At 38.6% G+C, this 23201-nt stretch overlaps 2 protein-coding genes across 5 annotated transcripts in view; one reads left to right on the top strand and one right to left on the bottom strand.

Annotated features, from left to right (window-relative positions):
* Positions 1 to 257: 257 nt before the first annotated feature.
* tada2a (transcriptional adaptor 2A) lies at positions 258 to 21216 on the bottom strand. Of its 3 annotated transcripts, none has more exons than XM_062959377.1 (16): positions 21070 to 21208; positions 19705 to 19782; positions 18370 to 18485; positions 16803 to 16862; positions 15228 to 15319; positions 14974 to 15131; positions 14718 to 14806; positions 12701 to 12773; positions 11698 to 11761; positions 11433 to 11476; positions 10808 to 10918; positions 7936 to 8007; positions 6592 to 6724; positions 6317 to 6360; positions 3306 to 3379; positions 258 to 598 (listed from the first exon to the last, which is right to left on the bottom strand). In XM_062959377.1, the coding sequence occupies exons 2-16, from the start codon at positions 19727 to 19729 to the stop codon at positions 413 to 415; spliced, it is 1341 nt and encodes a 446-aa protein (XP_062815447.1). In that variant the 5' UTR covers positions 19730 to 19782; positions 21070 to 21208; the 3' UTR covers positions 258 to 412. The 3 variants fall into 3 exon arrangements, with proteins under 3 accessions (XP_062815447.1, XP_062815448.1, XP_062815449.1); XM_062959378.1 differs by having other exon boundaries at positions 18370 to 18476; XM_062959379.1 differs by lacking the exon at positions 19705 to 19782 and having other exon boundaries at positions 18370 to 18476; positions 21070 to 21216.
* Positions 21192 to 23201, top strand: part of acaca (acetyl-CoA carboxylase alpha) — a 178059-nt gene continuing 176049 nt past the window's right edge. For both annotated transcript variants that reach the window (XM_062959350.1, XM_062959349.1), the window contains exon 1: positions 21192 to 21330. The gene's annotated coding sequence lies outside the window, so the exon portion shown is untranslated. The remainder of the gene's footprint in view (positions 21331 to 23201) is intronic.

Raw genomic sequence — 23201 nt, 5'->3', positions numbered from 1 at the left:
TGCTACCTTCCCGCTGTAGCAGTACCTATTGCTCTACTGACATATGCATGTTTTCGAACTGCTAGGTTGTCAGAAGCTGGGGCTAATAGCGGAAGCTTACCCCGCTTTCCAGATTAGAACCGACAGCCTTTCGGTCTGCAAGTTCAGCAGCTCTGCGATTTAATCCGCCGCACCACCAGAGGCTCCTAAAAGTTCTGATACTGGAAAATTGTTTGAAAAGTGATTGAAAAGTTGTTCATAATGGCTCGAGAAGCAAATGCCCATTCAGATTTTTAATCACATGTTATACAAAGTTCATAGCAGCCGCATCGTGCCGACGTTACAGAGGAGAAGAAAACGGTACGAGGACAGTCCTTTGCAATTGTCCAAGATCTCGGTCCCAAAAGAGAGTCAAGGTCCTTGTTGTCCAAGGTTAGGCCTTGGTGATGCATCCTTCCCGGAGGAGGAAGTCGTAGATCTTTCTGGTTTTGTTGACGTCGATCTTGATGAGGGCCCGGGCCTGGGCCAGGCGGAGGCCTCCCTGTTTGTGGCACTCGTTCACCAAGGCCGCCTTGTACTCTAAGTAAGCCCCAGGGACCAGCCGAACAATCTGGCAGAGCTGCAAGAGAAGGAGAGAGGTTGTTTACGTGCCCCGTTGTGCGTCTTTTCCCCCCCACTTCATTCCCTATGACTGAAACCATTCAAAATCTCATAAGACGATTCACCTACAGCCCTGGAAGGTGAGAACATGCCAATTTCTTTATTATTTTATTATGACACAGCAAACAAGATAGACATGCTGGATTTCGTATCACAAAATCACAAGTCGAACACTTCCCAAGTGTCTAGGACTGTGTGATGTATTTTTGGATTATTATTATTATTATTATTATTATTATTACTATTATTTTATTATGACACAGCAAACAAGATAGACATGCTGGATTTCGTTTCACAAAATCACAAGTCGAACACTTCCCAAGTGTCTAGGACTGTGTGATGTATTATTATTATTATTATTTTATTATGACACAGCAAACAAGATAGACATGCTGGATTTCGTTTCACAAAATCACAAGTCGAACACTTCCCAAGTGTCTAGGACTGTGTAATGTATTTTTGGATTATTATTATTATTTTATTATGACACAGCAAACAAGATAGACATGCTGGATTTCATATCACAAAATCACAAGTCGAACACTTCCCGAGTGTCTAGGACTGTGTGATGTATTTTTGGATTATTATTATTATTATTATTACTATTATTTTATTATGACACAGCAAACAAGATAGATATGCTGGATTTCGTATCACAAAATCACAAGTCGAACACTTCCCGAGTGTCTAGGACTGTGTGATGTATTTTTGGATTATTATTATTATTATTATTACTATTATTTTATTATGACACAGCAAACAAGATAGACATGCTGGATTTCGTTTCACAAAATCACAAGTCGAACACTTCCCAAGTGTCTAGGACTGTGTGATGTATTATTATTATTATTATTTTATTATGACACAGCAAACAAGATAGACATGCTGGATTTCGTTTCACAAAATCACAAGTCGAACACTTCCCAAGTGTCTAGGACTGTGTAATGTATTTTTGGATTATTATTATTATTTTATTATGACACAGCAAACAAGATAGACATGCTGGATTTCATATCACAAAATCACAAGTCGAACACTTCCCGAGTGTCTAGGACTGTGTGATGTATTTTTGGATTATTATTATTATTATTATTACTATTATTTTATTATGACACAGCAAACAAGATAGATATGCTGGATTTCGTATCACAAAATCACAAGTCGAACACTTCCCGAGTGTCTAGGACTGTGTGATGTATTTTTGGATTATTATTATTATTATTATTACTATTATTTTATTATGACACAGCAAACAAGATAGACATGCTGGATTTCGTTTCACAAAATCACAAGTCGAACACTTCCCAAGTGTCTAGGACTGTGTGATGTATTTTCGGATTATTATTATTATTATTATTATTATTATTATTATTATTATTATTATTTTATTATGACACAGCAAACAAGATAGACATGCTGGATTTCGTTTCACAAAATCACAAGTCGAACACTTCCCAAGTGTCTAGGAGTGTGTGATGTATTTTTGGATTATTATTATTATTATTATTATTATTATTTTATTATGACACAGCAAACAAGATAGATATGCTGGATTTCATATCACAAAATCACAAGTCGAACCGTTCCCAAGCGTTTAGGACTGTGTGATGTATTTTCGGATGATGTGCACAGATCCCAGCAGGGTGACCTTTTGCAGTTGGCAGATCATAATTTTGTCAGTGTCTATTGTTTCCAAATGCCGGCTGAGATCTTTAGGCACGGCACCCAATGTGCCCATCACCACCGGGACCACCTGCACTGGTTTCTGCCAGAGTCTTTGCAGTTCAATCTTGAGGTCCCGATAGCGGCTGAGTTTTTCCGTTGTTTTTCACCTGGGATGGCGACATCCATGATCCAAACCTTTTTCTTCTCCACAACTGTGATGTCTGGTGTGTTGTGTTCCAGAACTTTGTCAGTCTGGATTCGGAAGTCCCACAGTATCTTTGAGTGCTCATTTTCCAATACTTTTGCAGGTTTGTGATCCCACCCATTCTTTGCTGCTGGGAGGTGGTACTTGAGGCATAAGTTCCAATGAATCCTTTGGGCCACATAGTTGTGCCTCTGTTTGTAGTCTGTCTGTGCCAAGTTTGGTCCAGGTCCATCATTGGTGGAGGTCACCATTTCTCTGGTTGTGGGTGAACTACAACTCCCAGAAAGCAAGTTCAGTTCCCCCAAACCCCTCCAGTAATTAAATTTTGGTATATCAGGTATGTGTGCCAAGTTTGGTCCAGATGCATCAATGTTTGTGTTCACAATGCTCTATGGATATAGGAGAACTACAACTCTCAAAATCTAGGTGAATTTTCCCCAAAGACATCCAGTATTTTTTCTTCGTCATGGGGGTTCTGTATGCGAAGTTAGTCCCAGGTCCATCGTTGGTGGTGTTCAGAGTGCTCTTAGATTGCAGGTGAACTATACATCCCAGTCCCTACAACTCCTATAAATCATGGTGAATTCTCCCCAAACCTCTCTAGTATGTCCAGTTCCCGATCAATTCCTCTGTTTGCTTAGAAAAGAATAGGAAAGGGTTATGGGAAAGGCAGTGGGCGGGGTCATGCAAATGCCACACCAATGGAGAGAGTCAGAAACACTGGGGTGCCTGTGGTGGAGGAGAAACACATAAAATCTGTTTCTTGCTGGTCATTCTGCATTCCTCATTTATTTACCTCTTTCTCTTTCTCGTTCAGTTTTTCTGTCCCAGGGAGACCAGTGAGGTTCAATGGCGGGGCGCTTCTCCTGCCTGGAGAGAGACAATAAAAACATTGTTAGCTCAACCGTTATCACAGGACGGGTGGAATTCCTCAGCTTTTAGCAGTTCAACTCTGCAGAATTTATTGGTACTGTATCATACTGACTAGGAATATAATATTATTTATTTATTAGCAACGTTTATATCTCACCTTTCTTACCGCGAAGGGGACTCGGGGCGGCTTACAAGTTATATATACATACAATATATTATATTATTTATGTAAGCACTATATAAGCATTATATATTATTATATTGTACTATACAACTATATTGCAATATTATTAGTAATATAAATATACAATTATAATAGTGTATTATTATTATTATTGTTATTATTATTACATTGTATTACATCATAATATTATTATCAATATTTATTATTATTAGCAACATTTATTTCCCGCCCTTCTCACCCTGAAGGGGACTCGGGGCGGCTTACAAGTTATATATACATACAATATATTATATTATTAGTATAGTACAATATAAGCATTATATATTACAATAGTGTACTATACCACTATATGGCAATATTATTAGCAATATTACATGTAATATAAATATACAATTATAATAGTGTATTATTATTATTATTATTAAATTGTATTACATCATAATATTATCAATATTTATTATTATTAGCGACATTTATATCCCGCCCTTCTCACCCCAAAGGGTACTCAGGGTGGTTTACAAGTTATATATACATACAATATATTATATTATTAATATAGCACAATATAAGCATTATCAATACTATATGTATATACAATATATTTTTGCAATATTGTTAGTAATATTACATGTAATATAAATATACAATTATAATAGTGTATTATTATTATATTGTGTTACATTATAATATTATTATCAATATTATATGTATATACAATATATTATTGCAATATTATTAGTAATATTACATGTAATATAAATATACCATTATAATAGTGTATGATTATTATTATTATTACATTGTATTACATCCTAATATTATTATCAATATTATATGTATATACAATATATTATAATATTAGTATAGTATAATATGAGTATTACTGAGCTGCCTGGTCTGTAATTCCCGACAGATATGCCCATAACTGCAGCCTGAAGCTGAAAAAAAGGGACTCGGGAAAATCCTTGGCTTGAGTTGGGATTCGAACTCCGGACATCAAGCCAAGAATGCAGTATGTTGGGCTCTGCCAATGGGCAAACCGGGTCATGTGCCGTTCAGCTGGAACTCATTTGGCCTGGCATTCTTCCTCATGCCACAAAGGACAGATCACAGAGCAGAAATGTTGCCGTGTGAGACATGCTAAGGTCTGTCCAGGCCCCGGGATCAAATAACTGGAAATATGATGTTGAGTTAACGGGAAAGAGCCCAGGGAGACAATGAGCTGCCAGAGAGAGGAGTCACTGTTGTTTCAAAATACATCCATGTCATCCCTTCCACTCTTGAAACCAACTTAGCAGCATTCACCGTGAATGAGTTGAATGCTTTCCTCATTTCTGGTCCAAAGATAACACTATGTAACACGGTTTTTGTTGCTGGGTTATAGATGCAATTTCCTAATTGGTTATATCATGGAAAAGGTTTAATAAAGGGCAGAAACTTTGCAGCAAAAAGAAAATAGGAAAGGGTTATGGGAGAGGCAGTGGGTGGGGCCATGCAAATTCCACACCAATGGAGAGAGTCAGAAACACTGGGATGTCTGTGGTGGAGGAAACACAGAAAACCTAAAGCCTTCACCTTGGTGGTGGGCACTAAGGTGTTTGTGGAGGACATTGGCAGGGTTCTTGGACATGTTTACGGCGCTCGCTATAACCTGCAATGTCGTTGGAGGGAGGGGCATTGGTGTCTCCTGAGCAGGGGGAGTTATTTCTGTTTCTGGAGGGGGCTTCCCACCCACTGGCTCCCTTACCCAACTTGCGTTCGTCTTACCTGGCTGTGGCACCTGCTGTTTCTACTCTAGAGTAAGAGGAGCTCAACTGTAGGCCCAGGCAGACACATACATTTTCTGGGCCTGCCTGCACACCCCGCCACACATGCACTCTCCTTGGAAAGAGAGTGTTTGTCTGGCGGGGTGTGCAGCCAGGCCCAGCAAGCATCCGCGCCTGCCGATGCCTGCAGTCGAGTCCCTTTTACTCCAGAGTAAGAGGTGCTCAGCTGCAGGCACTGGTAGACGCATGGGTTTTCAGAGCCTGCCTGCACACCCTGCCACACACACACTCTCCTTGGAAAAAGAGTGTGTGTGTGGCGGGTGTGCAGGCAAGCTTAACAAGCATGCGTGCCTGTCAGTGCCTGCAGTCAAGTCCCTTTTACTCCAGAGTAAGAGGCGCTCAGCTGTAGGTACTGGTAGACGCATGGGTTTCCGAGCCTGTCTGCACGCCCTGCCACACATGCACTCTCCTTGGAAAAAAGAGTGCGTGTGTGGCAGGGCGTTCAGGCAAGCCCAACAAGCATGTGCGTCTCCTAGTGCCTGCATTCAAGTCCCTTTTACTCCAGAGTAAGCGGCGCTCAGCTGCAGGCATGCTCTGCCACAGTCTCTGAGAATGAGTGACATGTGTGGCGGAGTGTGCAGGCAGGCCCAACAAGCATGCGCGCCTGCCAGTGCCTGCAGTCAAGCCCCTTTTACTCCAGAGTAAGCGGCGCTCAGCTGCAGGCACACTCTGCCACATTCTCCGAGAATGAATGTGTGGCGGGGCGTGCAAGCAGGTCTGAAGAGTGCCCTTGGCCAAGCTCTGGGCCTGCTGGCCTTCCCGGCCCTCTCCACTCGCACTCTTTTTCCAAAGCAAGGAGGCAAGTTCCTGTTTCGTGCTTCCGAAGAAACGAAAGACACGAAAGAAACAGTAGGAACGAATGTTTTGCACATGTCTAATTGACGCTGACAAGGCAATAGATGCGAAGCTCTGGAAGACACCTACCTGAATTGGACGAAACGGGAATGGAAGGACTCAACCCGGAATCACTGCAAGTGAAAGAAATGTGCATATTATTATTACATTTTGGTTTCAGGCCGGACTCTTTTTCCGAGTGAAGCATTGAACGTGACGTTCTGTCCGCCAAACTTTCTGTTTGTTTCTGGACAAGTGACAAAAGTGTTGGTTGCTGCTGCTAAAGCTCAGGATGGTTTGGGCCCGAGTTCAAGGCCAGCTTCCCTGAAAAGCAGCAATTCAGCCGAGCCTTACGGCGGACGTACAGATCGGCTTGCCGGCTGAGCCACTGCTGGCAGGCGCTGCTGTCCTGGATGTACTGGAGGACCTCGGAAAGCATGGTGCGCTTCAGCCGCTCTTCCTCCCGTGTTTTCTTGAGCCGGTCGTACGTCCTCGCACCTGGGCCAACAGAAGGCAGGTGAGTGCCATGCCTGGAAAGTTACTTTTTCGGACTACCTTTCACCCCCAGCAGGACTTCGGATATGTCATTACCGTATTCTTCTAACGCCCTGCTTCCTGAATAAGTCAGTTTTGCAGAATAGAATTTAGCCATTGCTGAAATGTCTAGGATTTTCTATCCCTCCAAAGCCCCCGACTTCTCCCATTCAAACCAGTTTGGCCAACTGAAACTCATTCTGGCTGGAGAGGGTTGCTCTAAATCAAGGGTCCCCAAACTTTTTAAACAGGGGGCCGGTTTACGATCCCTCAGACTGTTAGAGGGCCAGACTACAGTTTTTTCTAAAAAAAAAAACTATGAACAAATTCCTATACACACTGCACATATCTTATTTTGAAGTAAAAAAAACCCCAAAACGGGAACAAATACAGCCTCAATGTTAATGATAATAATAATGATGATGATGATGATGATGATGATGATGGTTGGAAAAGACCCGTTGGGCCATTTAGTCCAATCCCCTTAATCTATATATATAAAAGGGTAATGAAATTTCGGCCTAGGACAAAACAACAAAACTACACATCCCAGAAACCCTAAACTTGGCAGCACAACCCCTCATCCATGCCTCTACGTTCATAAAACAAAAAGAAAAATAAAGTCCTAATTAGAGGGAGAGGAATAATTGTGTTTTATCCAATTGCTGCCAGTTAGAAGGCTAAGCTCCGCCCACTTGGTCTCCTAGCAACCCATTCAGCCCAGGGGACAGGCAGAGTTAGGCCTCACTTAGGCCTCTTCCACACTGCCTATAAAATACAGATTATCTGATTTTAACTGGATTATATGGCAGTGTAGACTCAAGGCCCTTCCACACAGCTATATAACCCATTTATAATGGATTTAATGTCAGGGGAAAACCTTTACCCTTTACCTTAACTACCACCAATTCCTCAATACTTTATTTCCCATACCACCAGACTTCGCCACAGCAACGCATAGCTGGGCACAGCTAGTCTATATATATAAAAATGTAATGTGCATAATTCCCATGGAGTAAACAACAAAACCACTGGACCAAATCACACCAAATTTGGCCACAAAAGACATAGTCATCCACTCTATGTCTTTCCATCAAGAAACCCTATAAAATTGGGTCCAAATTACAGAAAACCCCCAAAATCAAAAATTACTAACTACACATGCGCATACTCACTGCAGAAGTCGGTGATTCCGGCCGTCCTGTATTCCTGGAGTCTCTTGATCTCCTTTCGCAGCTCAAACTCCACTGTTCTCCCATTGGAATAATGAAAAAAGTGATTATTAATTTATTTTAATATGCAAGTTCTAATCTTATCCAAGGCTTCCTATTAAAACCCATCCCTCCAGTAATTCAAAGGCATTTCAACCTTACAGTGATACCGTCTTAAGAGTTCAACATGGTGTAATGGTTTGAGCACTGGACTCAGAACATGAGAGTTTGTTGTGTGCCTTTAAGCCCTTTCCTTTTTTATGACCACCCTAAGGTGAACCTATAAAGGAATTAGGTTATTGTATGTTTTCCAAGCTGTATGGCCATGTCCCAGAAGCATTCTCTCCTGATGTTTCGCCCACATCTATGGCAGGCATCCTCCGAGAGAAACTAAGCAAGGAAAGTTTATATATCTGTGGAAGTTCCTTGGTGGGGGGAAGAACTCTTGTCTGTTGGAGGCCAGTGGGAATATTGTAATTAATCATCTTTGTTAGCATTAAATGGCCTTCCCAGCCTCACATCCTAGCCTGGGGGAATCCTTTGTTCAGAGTCATTAGCTGCCCCTGATTGATTCCTGTTTGGAATTCTTCTGTTCGCACAGTGCTGCTCCTTGTTTACTGTTCTGACTTTAGAGTTTTTTAAATACTGGTAGCCAGAAGAATTCAGAAGAATTTCAGACAGGAATCAATCAGGGGCAGCTAATGACTCTGAACAAAGGATTTCCCCAGGCCAGGATGCGAGGCTGGGAAGGCCATTTAATGCTAACAAATTCCATATAATGGAATTTTTTGGGGCTGAGAACCTGACCAAAGTCAAGTTTCCAAGAATGAGTAGGAAAATAAAGCCTGGAGCCTAGTCTCGAGTCATCGCCCAACACTGAAACCATGATACCACGCTGGCTTTCGCAAGAAGGAGGAGCCCAAAAATCACACTCGAGAAAGCCACGTGTGTATGATGTGTCCACATTAAAGAATAATTGAGCTATTTAATCATCTAATGTCCATGACTAACAAAGAAAGGTAAGGAGCATTAGATTCCCGAAGTGCCTCTCCTGTTGCCGCAAATCCATCTGGAATGGAAGACGGCGTTGTTGTTGTCGTTGAGCTGGATGTGGGATTTCATCAAACAGAAAGACGGCTTCAGGTGCATTGGAATGTGGATGGCTCAATTAAAGTTGGTCAAGTATGCAAACTAGGATAGGGAAAATGAGGCAGAAGACGGAGCCTGGTCCAGCGGGACAAATTTGTGGTGCCTGCCAAGTCTGACTCAACATACAAGGGTTGAATGAAAAGTAATGCCTCCACCTTCGTAACTCCTCAACAGGTGGCAGTCCTGGTCTGCGGCAGGTCCTGGCTTGTTCAGTAGACTCTCCTCTACAGTTCCTTTTGGTGGGAAGCCTTGGCATTGAACGGTTGTGTTGTTAAAGTGCAAAGTATGGAGCCCTGTGCAGACGGGGAAGCCTTAGCATTGAACGGTTGTGTTGTTAAAAGTGCAAAATATGGAACCCTGCGCAGAGTCAATGCAACTCAAGCCACGTGAAGTCACTGAATTCTTGACAGCAGAAGGTGTCACCCCAAAGTTCATTTCTCAGAGAATGCAAGTTGTTTATGGGGATTGTGTTGATGTGAGTCCTGTGCGTTGTTGGGCAAGTAAGTTTAAAGATGTTGAGGTGGCAAACAAAGAGTTGGACGTCCTGTGACAGCAACCACCAAGCAAAAGGTTGACAGATTGATTCAGGATGATCATCATATCAATCAGAGAGAAATTTGGGGCCGGGCTGTGCCGTAGGCTGGTGAGCAGCCTGCTGCAATAAATCACTCTGACCATGAGGTCATGAGTTCGAGGGCCAGCCCATGGCAGGGTGAGCACCCGTCAATTAAAAAATAAAAAATACCCCCTGCTCGCTGCTGGGGTAGCAACCCGAAAGATAGTTGCATCTATCAAGTAGGAAATAAGGTACTACTTATAAAGTGGGGAGGCAAATTTAACTAATTTACGTCATTGGAATGAGGAAGTGCTGTCACAGTGGATGATGGAGCAGCTGCTACCCCCTGTGGCCAGAATCAAACATCCCCTCAGGAGAAGGTTAAATTGCCTCTGCGTCTGTCTCTGTCTCGGTTCTATGTGTATATGGGCATTGAATGTTTGCCCTATATGTATATAATGTGATCCGCTCTGAGTCCCCTTCGGGGTGAGAAGGGCGGAATATAAATACTGTAAATAATCGGCATCATCGGCATTTCACAAGAACGTGTGGGTCACATTATTGCTTTGCTTGGCTATCGGAAGATCTGTGCACGATGGGGACTGTGAGACGCTGGTTAAGGGAACAGAGTGTCGACTTCTTCCGTGATGGCTTCATCGTTGGCAGAAATGTATCCAATTGTCTGGTGATGATGTGGAAAAGTGAACTGTGGTCGTTTAAGAGCACATTCTAAGGATTATTTCCGCGTTTGATTTATTAAAATATTCCCATCCAAAACGAAGTAACGAAGGTGGAGGCATTACTTTTCATTCAACCCTTGTCTATATCTCATTCGAGTGACTCATGCAACGGGAAGTGCTGCCGTTTTGAAGCAAAATTCTTCAATTGCCACCTCTTAAGGCTGAGATTTGAATGTTTTGTTAGTCATCCTATAGAGATGGAAATGGTGCTTCTTATATCCACCCACAAAGCTTGTTTCCTCCTCCACAGACAGATGCTAACTTGATAAAAAAAAGCATCCCGCCTTCGCCATAAACCTGGCTGCGCTTGGTGGTGTGCCATGCTAGACATGTTTACCTTCCCTAAAAGAGAGACACAACGGAAAAACATACGTGGCCGGGAGGTGCTTACATGCGTGGCTTTCTATGAATTTGTCGTGCTCCGTCGGGCCCAGGATCCTTGCAAAGCGCCGCATGGTCTCATAAAGATCTTGAACCTCCTTTGGGTATCTCCTTTCCAGAACTACAAGACAGATCAGAGATTCAAGACGATAACAATTATGTTTTTCCTCCACCACAGACATCCCAGTGTTCCTGACTCTCTCCATCGTTGTGGAATTTGTATGACTCTGCCCACTGCCTCTCCCATAACCCTTTCCTATTCTTTTCTATGGAATTGATCAGCAACTGAACATACTAGAGAGGTTCACCATGATTTATAGGAGTTGTAGGTACTGGGATGTATAGTTCACCTGCAAACTAAGAGCACTCTGAACTCCACCAACAATGGACCTGGAACTAACTTGGCTCACAGAACCCCCATAGCCAACAAAAATACTAGAGGTCATTGGAGGGATTGATAGGACATGAATGAATGTGTTTCCTCCACCACAGACATCCCAGTGTTCCTGACTGTCTCCATCGGTGTGGAATTTGTATGACTCCGCCCACTGCCTGTTTCTGGGAATTAACCTGGCATGATGTCAGTTGTAGTTAATCCACAAGCTTATGCATTTTGTACAATTTGAGCTACTCACTCTGGAATTTTCGAAGGTTGATGAGCCCGTGGTCTCTGATAATTCTGCAATTGAAACGATACGCGGTTGTCGATAAATATCCCACAAATGTCTAGGAAAACTAAAATTCCCCACTTACGGACTGGCCAAACATGTTAGCATTACAGTCAAGGAAAAAGGGAACATAGAAAGTGGTTACACAAATGTGTCAGAACTATAACTAGGCACAACCCCATGAAGTTAGACAAACACAAAGAGGATGTAAAAACGGTTTTTCAAGACTTACTTTTTCCTCCGCTGCCTTTCCTTTAACCTCGAGTGGTATATATCGACCACTGCAATCTTCAAAGCTGCAGAAGTTTGGGAAGAGAACAGAGAGCAAAATAATACAAACCTGGCTGCCTCCTGCTTGGGGGAATCCTTTGTTGGGAGGTGTTAGCTGGCCCTGATTGTTTCCTGTCTGGGATTCCCCTGTTTTCTGGGTGTTGTTCTTTATTTACTGTCCTGATTTTCATGTTTTTAAATACTGGGAGCCAGATTGTGTTCATTTTCATGGTTTCCTCCTTTCTGTTGAAATTGTGCTTGTGGATTTCAGTGGTTTCTCTGTGTAGTCTGACACGGTGGTTGTGAGAGTGTTCCAGCTTTTCTGTGTTCTCAAATAATACACTATGTCCAGGTTGGTTCATAAAGACACAGCATATTATTGTAAGCTGCTTTGGGTCCCGTGAGGGAGAAAAGCAGGATATAAATAACATTTATTATTATTATTATTATTATTATTATTATTATTATTATTATTATTATTGTATTGTATAACACAGCAAACAAGATAGATATGCTGGATTTCATTTCACAAAATCACAAGTCAAACACTGCCCAAGTGTCTAGGATTGTGTGATGTATTTTCGGATGATGCGTGCCGATCCCAGTAGGGTGGCCTTTTGCAGTTGACAGATCGTAATTTTGTCTATGTCTATTGTTGTTATTATTATTATTATTATCATTATTTTATTGACACAAAGACATAGTATGACACAGCAAATGAAATATATATGCTGGGTTTCATATTACACAATCACAAGTCGAACACTTCCCAAGTGTTTAGGACTGTGTGATGTATTATTATTATTATTATTATTATTATTATTGAGAACATAGCAATGAAAGCCTTCGACTACACAAGGACTGTAACTTTTTACATTTTGCTCTTCTGAACCAAAACAACCACGACTAAGGAACATTTTGGGGGGAAAAGTCAGTTAATATTTTCAATAAGAATTAAAACATACCGTGCAAAAGGTCAGAGTCATCCTCCACAAAATCTATATCCCTTAGATCCCATTCGGCGTAATTGTCAAATTCCTATAAAAAGAGGATGGAGGGGGAACAAAAGGACTCTGGTGAACAATACTCCAGAACCACAATATAAACCAAGACAGAGGAAGAAGCTTCCACTAGTTGTTTGTTATGTATATAATTCAGATTGCTTACTGTATTATTATATATGTGTATATTTGTATGCAGTTTTCTTTGGCTCTTTGTTGTGGGAGGGGCTGCAGACCATGAGTCCTGAATCTGGGCTTGTTCAGGACTCAGACTCCATTTTAGAAACAGTATGTTTTTAGACTTTGTAGGAACAGTTTGCTTTCAAATGCTAGTTGGAGTTGTATGATAGAGACTTTAGTAGGAGCTGTATGCTTGGAGACTTCAGTAGGAGCTGTATGCTTCAGACTTCAGTAGAAACAGATGTACACTTTTAGAAGTTAGTTGAAACAGACTATAGAGACTCTATTAGACTCTGATAACAGAGAGATGAATTGGACTATAGACTGTTGATTCTAAGAAAGATACCCTGTGTTACCTACACAGAGAAACTACTTCGAATCCTATTTGTAACTGGATTGATATGCAAAGTACCTGTATGCTGAATGCATGAAGGTTGTGAGTAAACCAACTTTGTTACTTTTAAAGAAGTCTGCTTAAAGGCAAATATACCGTATATACTCGAGTATAAGCCGACCCAAATATGAGCCAAGGCACCTAATTTTACCACAAATAAACTGGGAAAACATTGACTCAAGTATAAGCCGAGAGTGGTAAATTTCAGAAATAAAAATAGATATCAATTAAATTACATTAATTGAAGCATTGGTAGGTTCAATGTTTTTGAATATTTACACAAAACTGTAATTTAAGATAAGACTGTCCAACTCTGATCAAATCATCACTCTCATCTTCTTCAATGTAAATGTGCTTATGTATCCTTTTAATAATAATAGAGTAAAATTAATAAATGTAATAATAATAATAATAATAATAAATACAGTAAAATAATAAATGTAATAACAGAGTAAAATAATACATGTAATAACAATATCAGAGTGAAATAATAAAGGTACAGTAGAGTCTCATTTATCCAACACTCGCTTATCCAACATTTTGGTTTATCCAACGCATTTTTGTAGTCAATGTTTTCAATGCATTGTGATATTTTGGTGCTAAATTCGTAAATACAGTAATTACTACATAGCATTAATGTGTAATGAACTACTTTTTCTGTCAAATTTGTTGTATAACATGATGTTTTGCTGCTTAATTTGTAAAATCATAACCAATTTTGATGTTTAATAGGCTTTTCCTTAATCTCTCCTTATTATCCAACATATTCGCTTATCCAACATTCTGCCGGCCTGTTTATGTTGGATAAGTGAGACTCTACTGTATTAATAATAATAAATAGAGTAAAATAATAAATGTAATAATACCAATAATAGAGAAAAATAATAAATGTCCCATATATACTTGAGCATAAGCCGACCCAAATATAAGCCAACCAGGACCCTCACCCGAGTATAAGCCGAGGGGGGCTTTTTCAGTCCTAAAAAAAGGGCTGAAAAACTAGGCTTATACTCGAGTATGTACAGTATTTTAAGGAAGTGTAGATTTTTTTTGGGCAACTAAAAGAACACTTCTGAAACTCTATTTATATATGTTTTGTGCATTGGCTTATCTTTGTCCCTAACAGTTTGAAGAGATATTTAGGAGATCAGTTTAACAGCTGAGAAACCTGATTGCCTTGTATGAAGGCCATTTTCCCAAAAGGTTATGACTTTTAACAGGTTATGCTATTTATTTACCAAGAGGTTGTGGCATTATTTTTCGAAAGGTTGTGACTTCTAACAAGGATGAGTCTTTCCAGAGAACATATAATCTCCCAAAAGTTATGGAGATTTCCATTTAATAATAATAATAATAATAATGATGATGATGATGATGATGGAGAGTTTTGTAACAAGGGACTCCTACCTCAATGAAGTCCGCCCTTGCTGGCATGTATCCAGCCATATCTCTGGAGAGCAAGGAATCAAAGGTGGGCCGTGGGGGGTCTTCAGAAGCTGGAAGGAAGCAATATGTCAGAAACCGACATCTCAGGTGTTTCTAGCTGAGCCTCTGCCCATTTCGAGAAGCCTTGTGGTCAAGGATCCCATGCCAAACGGGGAGGAAGAGGGGAGAGATGTAGCAAATGGGTCCCCAAATCCCTATAAGAACGGGAGGAACTCACAGAGAAAGGGGATGGCTGTCTCGGCCTGGGGATTCTCTTCGGCCTGTTTCAGGTTCAGTAAAGAGGAGGCAAAGAGGGGGTTGTTGATGAAGTGCTTCATGTAGTGTTTTTCACAGTCCTCTTTCGTCTTGGTGCTCATCTGGTTGGCTACGTCTTGCCTGCAAAAGAGAACGGGAAACGGTGCGATTTGCACAATAGGATACTGACTCGTGAAATGGAACCAATCCCAGTCAGTGTCCGTGATGTCTTCTCACCAGTTTCCGAAGCCACAATCCATGACGGCTTCCAGAAGGGCCATTTCTTCTTGCGCCGTCCAGGTCGGATCAAGGACTGGGAAGTTGGAGGTCTGAGGTGGGAGGAAAGCATGGAAAGGCATTGATTTTGTGATAGACATTCCTTGACTTCTCTATAAAGTTGTCATAACTATTTGTATTATTTATGTTGTTGGTATCATTCATTTTTTTTTGTGTCGACAGTTGACACTTCTCCTTCATGTTAAGGGCTTTATGACAATATTCTAACTTTTTCTTTCTTCATCCAGTCCTTAGACATTCCTTTCTATGTTGGACTTTGTCGCCTTTATCAGCAGAACCCAATGCGCATCAGGAATCTCTAGGTCAACCTGTGGGTCCCCAGATGTTTTGGCCTTTAACTCCCAGAAATCCTAACAGCTGGAAAACCGGCTGGAATTTCTGGGAGTTGTAGGCCCACACACCTGGGGACCCACGGGCTGAGAATCACTACTCTAGGTCCTCCAATGTGATTTTGGATTGAGGTGACACAGAACCCCCATAACTGGCTCAACTTACTGGAGGGGTTTGAGAGGACTGACTCACCATAGTGGGAGTTGTAGTTTACCCTGCAGCCAGAAAGACACTGACCCCTACCCATGATGCATCTAGAGCAAACTTGCCCGACATAACAAACTTCAAGGACTGATGGAGCTTCTCGGGGTTCACCTGATAGGACGTGAGTTGTAGTTAATCCACAGTTTTATGCATTTTGTATTATTAAAAATTGACTTTTTCAAAGCCGGGTACCCAAAGTAAAGGTAAAGGTTTCCCCTGACGTAAAGTCCAGTCGTGACCGACTCTGAGGGTTGGTGCTCATCTCCATTTCTAAGCCGAAGAGCCGGCGTTGTCCGTAGACACCTCCAAGGTCATGTGGCCATAGGCATGACTGCATGGAGTGCCGTTACCTTCCCGCCGGAATGGTATCTGGAGCGGTACCTATTGATCTCACATTTGCATGTTTTTGAACTGCTAGGTTGGCAGGAGCTGGAGCTAACAGTGGGTGCTCATTGCGCTCCCGGGATTTGAACCTGGGACCTTTCGGTCTGCAAGTTCAGCAGCTCAGCGCTTTAACGCACTTTGTTGTCGCCTTGTCTCTGCGCCAGCAAAAATCCAAAACATTATTTCTGCAGAATGGCTCAATGGCTCTCTCTAGCGGCCAGAAGCAAGATGTGATCTCTCTGATGAAAAATATTTATGTGTTGTCGAAGGCTTTCATGGCCGGGATCACAGGGTTGTTGTATGTCTTTCGGGCTGTATGGCCATGTTCCAGAAGCATTCTCTCCTGACGTTTCGCCCACATCTATGGCAGGCATCCTCAGAGGTTGTGAGGTATGGATAAACTAGGCAAGGAAATATTTATGGCGGAGTCATACGATATCTTCCAAGTCAACATTAAAAAGGAAATAACTATCAGTATTCTCCCTGCAGCAGATAGCTGCTGAAGCTTCAATGGCACAAGAAGAACTGCACAGGGACTTAATGTCTCTCTTAAAGGTCAACAACAGCTTAGAAAGAGAACCAAAATGGCATGCTTACCATTATTTCATAGGTGTGGTTGCTCTGGTGCTTCTTGTACTCAAATCCTCTTGTGAAGCACTAAAAAGAAGAAGAACGGCCAACAGTTACTTTCCATTGTCTTCCTTGCCATGGGCAGAAATCATGCATTTTGTACAGACAAGGTAAATTAACAAGAGAAATTCCCTGTGTCCTCTCTGTTGCTATTTATTGCCAGTGGCTAGCTGAGAACCTCATCTTCCTGGCCTCGTGGTTACATTATTATTATTATTTTATTATGACAGAGCAAACAAGATAGATATGCTGGATTTCGTATCACAAAAACACAAGTAGAACACTTCCCAAGTGTCTAGGACTGTGTGATGTATTATTATTATTATTATTATTATTATTATTATTATTATTTTATTTTATGACACAGCAAACAAGATAGATATGCTGGAATTCGTATCACAAAATCACAAGTCGAACACTTCCCAAGTGTCTAGGACTGTGTGATGTATTATTATTATTATTATTATTATTATTATTATTATTATTATTATTATTTTATTTTATTATGACACAGCAAACAAGATAGATATGCTGGATTTCATATCAGAAAATCACAAGTTGAACACTTCCTAAGAGTCTAGGACTGTGTGATGTATTTTCGGATGATGCATGCAGATCCCAGTCGGGTGGCCTTTTGCAGTTGGCAGATCGTGATTTTGTCAATGTCTATTGTTTCCAAATGCCGGCTGAGATCTTCTGGCACAGCACCCAATATGCCCATCACCACCGGGACCACTGCACTGGTTTCTGCCAGAGTCTTTGAAGTTCAATCTTGAAGTCCTGATAGCGGCTGAGTTTTTCCTGTTGTTTTTCGTCAATGCGACTGTCACCTGGGATGGCAACATCAATGATCCAAACCTTTTTCTTTTCCACAACTGTGAAGTCTGGTGTGTTGTGTTCCAGAACTTTGTCAGTCTGTATTCAGAAGTCCCTCATTTTCAATATTTCCAATACTTTTGAAGGTTTGTGATCCCACCAGTTCTTTCCTGCTGGGAGGTGGTACTTGAGGCATAAGTTCCAATGAATCATTTGGGCCACACAGTTGTGCCTCTGTATGTAGTCTGTCTGTGCAATTTTCTTACAGCAGCTAAGGATATGATCAATGGTTTCACCGGTTTCCTTGCACAGTCTGCATTTTGGGTCATCAGCTGATTTTTCGATCTTGGCCTTCATTGCATTTGCTCCTGGGCTGCAAGGATCAGGCCTTCTGTCTGCTTCTTCAGGGGATATTATTATTATTTAATACATTTATATCCCGCCCTTCTCACCCCGAAGGGGACTCAGAGCGGCTTACAAATTAAATTTACATACAATATTATATTCTTAGCATAGCACAATACTGGCAAAAAATTACTATATTGTACTATATCAATATATTGTAATATTATTAATAATATTACATGTAATATATAATATATAATTAATGTTATTATATTGTATTATTAGTATTATATTGTATTACAAAATAATATTAATATTAATATTACGTGCTCCTCCAGGAGTAATCATTCCAGTTTTTAAAGGTGTACTTTACCTGCAAACATAGGAAGAACGGAGGCGGCCCACATTCGGCACATTTGACATACGGTTCCACGAGGTACGAGGAGCAGCCTCGGCAGGGCGGCTTATCAAAGGGGTCATCTGTGAAATCAATATGTTTGCAGAGAGAATGAAAAAATTCAGATATAGCATATCAAGGAGGGGGGAGATTATAAATATATCATTTATTTATTTACTACATTTACTGTATATACTTGAGTATAAGCCTAGTTTTTCAGCCCTTTTTTAGGACTGAAAAAGCCCCTCTCAACTTATGGTACATTTATTATTTTTCTCTATTTTTATTGGTATTGTTACATTTATTATTTTACTCTATTATTATTGTTAGTATTACATTTATTTTACTCTATTATTATTAATACATTTATTATTTCACTCTGATATCATTGTTATTACATTTATTATTTTACTCTATTACTCTATTACTATTCAAAGGATACATAAGGGCGTTTACTATTTGATCAGAATTAAATTGACAGTCTTATACAGTAGAGTCTCACTTATCCAACATAAACGGGCCGGCAGAACGTTCTAAATATAGTACAGTAGAGTCTCACTTATCCAACATAAACGGGCAGTAATGCTATGTAGTAATAAGTGAGACTCTACTGTATTATTATTAATACATTTATTATTTCATTCTGATATTATTATTCCATTTATTATTTTACTCATTTATTATTACATGTATTATTTTCCTGTATTTATTATTATTATTATTACAAATCAAGCACCAAAACATCATGCTATACAACAAAATTGACAGAAAAAGTAGTTCAATACGTAGTAATGCTATGTAGTAATTACTGTATTTACGATTTAGCACCAAAATATCACGATGTATTGAAAACATGGACTACAAAAATGTGTTGGATAATCCAGAATGTTGGATAAGTGAGACTCTACTGTATTAAATTAGAGTTTTATGTAAATATTCAAAAACATTTAACCTACCGATGCTTCAATTAATGTAATTTTATTGGTTTCTATTTTTATTTCTGAAATTTACAACTCTTGAGTCAATGTATTATTAGTAGTATTACATTTAATATATAATATCTAATTAATATTATTATATTGTATTATCAGTATCATATATATATATATATATATATATATAGATATATATATACCCTACTCGTCGAGTTTCCACAACCTCCGAGGATGCCTGCCACAGATGTGGGTGAAACGTCAGGAGAGAATGCTACTTGAACATGGCCAGAAAGTCCAGAAAACTCACAGCAAGCCAAGATCAGTATTGTTGCTTCAAAAACAAGAATTTTGGGGGGATTTTAAAGGAAACACTTACTGCTGAATGGAGAGAGGTGATCCATGTCTTCCTTAGAGGCAATGCAAGGCTTGAATGATATTAGATATTAGAAAAGTCCTGCAATTAAGTATAAAGATACAGATATGAAGATGATTTACGTTTCATAACCTTTGTTATCATTTATTATCCTGGGACCTGAAAATCCACTTGATAATAAAAAGAGGCTTTGACAGAATATAGAATGTTACTATGCTAATGTATATATAGTATATAGTATATAATATACAATATAATTTACAATAATATATAATAATATAGTATATTGTATATTCATATAATATTGATAATATTATACAATATACTGATAATAATACAATATCATAATATTTATTATATATTAAATGTAATATTACTATTAATATTACAATATAATTGATAATATTAAAATATAGTAATTTAATAATAGTATTGTACTATGCTAATAATATAATGTATTGTATGTACAGTAGAGTCTCGCTTATCCAATGTAAACGGGCCGGCAGAACGTTGGATAAGCGAATATGTTGGATAATAAGGAGATTAAGGAAAAGCCTATTAAACATCAAAATAGGTTATGACTTTACAAATTAAGCACCAAAATATCATGTTATACAACAAATTTGACAGAAAAAGTAGTTCAATACACAGTAATTCTATGTAGTAATTACTATATTTACGAATTTAGCACCAAAATATCACAATGTATTGAAAACATTGACTACAAAAATGCGTTGGATAATCCAGAACATTGGATAAGTGAGACTCTACTGCATATAATATACAATATAATTTACAATAATATATAATAATATAGTATATTCATATAATATTGATAATATTATACAATATACTGATAATAATACAATATCATAATATTTATTATATATTAAATGTAATATTACTATTAATATTACAATATAATTGATAATATTAAAATATAGTAATTTAATACTAGTATTGTACTATGCTAATAATATAATGTATTGTATGTAAATATAATTTGTAAGCCGCTCTGAGTCCCCTTCGGGGTGAGAAGGGCGGGGATATAAAATAAATAAAAAAAATATAAATGTAGTAAATAAATAAATAATAAATAAATAGAATACTTTCCCTTTAAAAAAAAGTTGGAAAAAGGTCCCGCCCCTTTGTCTATCAAAAGTCCCAATGGCTGAAACGTCATAGCCCCGCCCACTCCCAAGCCGGCCAATGAGCGAAGCGCACTCTCTTCCTTTGCTAGTACACGTGTGCGCATGCGCGCTCCTTTTCTCGCTCCCCCTCCCCTTTTGCCTCTTTCCCATTAAATCTCAAGGGCCGCATCCCTTTTTGTAATCCTTCCGCCATCTCTCGCTCTTCCTTACGCTTTACCTGACGCAGCCTTTCCTCTTGCCGCCGAATAGATCCTTCTTCTGCTTGAGTCTCGCAAAAAGAAAAGACTTCCTTCCCCGGGATGAATTATGGCCCTTCTTTTTTTTTTGGTACCCTCTTCTGCGCATGCGCGGTGACTCCTCAACGCGTGCTTCGGCCCGGCGGAGGGTTCTCGTGGTGGTCAGACTGCGCATGCGCTCTCGAGACGCTCCCTCCTTGCTTTCCCTCAGACGCGCGTCCCACGCCTCCAAACAAAACAACGTGAGGGAAACTTTGGAAATAATTCTTTTTAGACCATGTTATTTGGAGAATTGCAGATATACATGTACACAACTTACCCCCAAAATATAATAATATTAATATACTTTCAATAATATTAATAGTGTTGTAATATACTATATTATATGAATATACTATATATAATATTAATAGTATTATAATATACTATATTATATGACTATACTATATATAATATTAGTGTTGTACTATATTATATGAATATACTATATATAATATTAATAGTGTTGTAATATACTATATTATATAAATATACTATATAATATTAATAGTGTAATATATTATATGATTATATATAATATTAGTAGTGTTGTAATATACTATATTATATGATTACTAGCTGTGCCCAGCCACGCGTTGCTGTGGCAAAGTGGTGGTGGTATTGGTTAAAAATTGTTGTGTAATTTTTATTTGACTTTATTTGCATTTTTTATTAATTTTATTGTAAGTTATATTTTTATTTATTATATTTTATTATTTTCTTGTATTATTTTTAGTTATTTTCTGTTATTATAGTATTTTATTGTATTAATTTTATAGTGTTTTAAATTATTTTTTATTGGGTTGCTAGGAGACCAAGTTGGAGGAGCTTGGCCTTCTTGGATAAAAGCAATTATTCCTCTCCCTCTAATTAGGACTTTATTTTTCTTTTCTTTTTGTCATATCAACCTAGAGGCGTGGATGATGGGTTGTGTTGTCAAATTTCGAGGTTGGGGGGCCTGTAGTTTTCTTGTTTTGTCCGCTGCCCTGATGCCATCACTCTTTTATATATATTATACTGTATATTATAGTAGTGTAATATACTATATTATATGAATATATTATGCATATTAGTAGTGTAATATACTATATTATATGAATATACCATATAGAATATCAATAGTGTTGTAATAGACTATGTTATATGAATCTATATATATAAAAGAGTGATGGCATCACGGCGACCCACAAAACAACAAAACTACAGGCCCCCCAACCTCGAAATTTGACAATACAACCCATCATCCATGGCTCTAAGTTGATACAACAAAAAACAAAAGAAAAATAAAGTCCTAATTAGAGGGAGAGGAATAATTGCTTTTATCCAATTGCTGCCAGTTAGAAGGCTAAGCTCCTCCAACTTGGTCTCCTAGCAACCCAATAAAAAATAATAAAAAACACTAAAAAATAATTAAAAACACTAAAAAATCAATACAATAAAATACTATAATAACAGAAAATAACTAAAAATAATACAAGAAAATAATAAAATATAATAAATAAAAAGATAACTTACAATAAAATTAATTAAAAAACAAAAATAACGTCAAATAAAAATTACACAACAATTGTTAACCAATACCACCACCACTTTGCCACAGCAACGCGTGGCCGGGCACAGCTAGTATACTATATATAATATTAATAGTGTTGTAATTTACTGTATTATGTGAATATACTATAATATTAATAGTGTTGTAATATACTATATTATATGAATATGCTATATATAATATTAGTAGTGTAATATATGAATATACTATATATGATAGTGTTGTAATATATTATATTGTGTGCATATACTATATATAATATTAGTAGTGTTGTAATATACTACATTATATGAATATACTATGGATGATATTAGTAGTGTTGTAACTAATATATATTATATATTATGTTATAGTACAATATATTATATAGTACTGATAGTATAATATACTGGTAGTGTATTGTGTATATCTCAGTGGTCTTCGGGGCAACTTGCATGGGGACCAAGTCCCGAAAAACAGAGAATCCAAGGTACAAAATCAAAACACATAACCAAAACAATAGCATTGTTTACCGGTGAGGCA

Source organism: Anolis carolinensis, unplaced genomic scaffold (genome assembly GCF_035594765.1).
Source record: "Anolis carolinensis isolate JA03-04 unplaced genomic scaffold, rAnoCar3.1.pri scaffold_7, whole genome shotgun sequence".
NCBI lineage: Eukaryota > Metazoa > Chordata > Lepidosauria > Squamata > Dactyloidae > Anolis > Anolis carolinensis.
This window is presented reverse-complemented; position numbering and strand designations above follow the sequence as displayed.

What these genes read in the sequence shown, in the direction of transcription:
- tada2a (XM_062959377.1), bottom strand. Translation starts at nt 19,729, where the DNA reads ATGGATCACCTCTCTCCATTCAGCA. An exon ending in CGTTCTTCCTATGTTTGCAG is followed by an intron (nt 16,863 to 18,369) that starts GTAAAGTACACC and finishes TCTTCTTTTTAG; the next exon opens with TGCTTCACAAGAGGATTTGA. An exon ending in TGAACGAGAAAGAGAAAGAG is followed by an intron (nt 599 to 3,305) that starts GTAAATAAATGA and finishes CTTCTCTTGCAG; the next exon opens with CTCTGCCAGATTGTTCGGCT.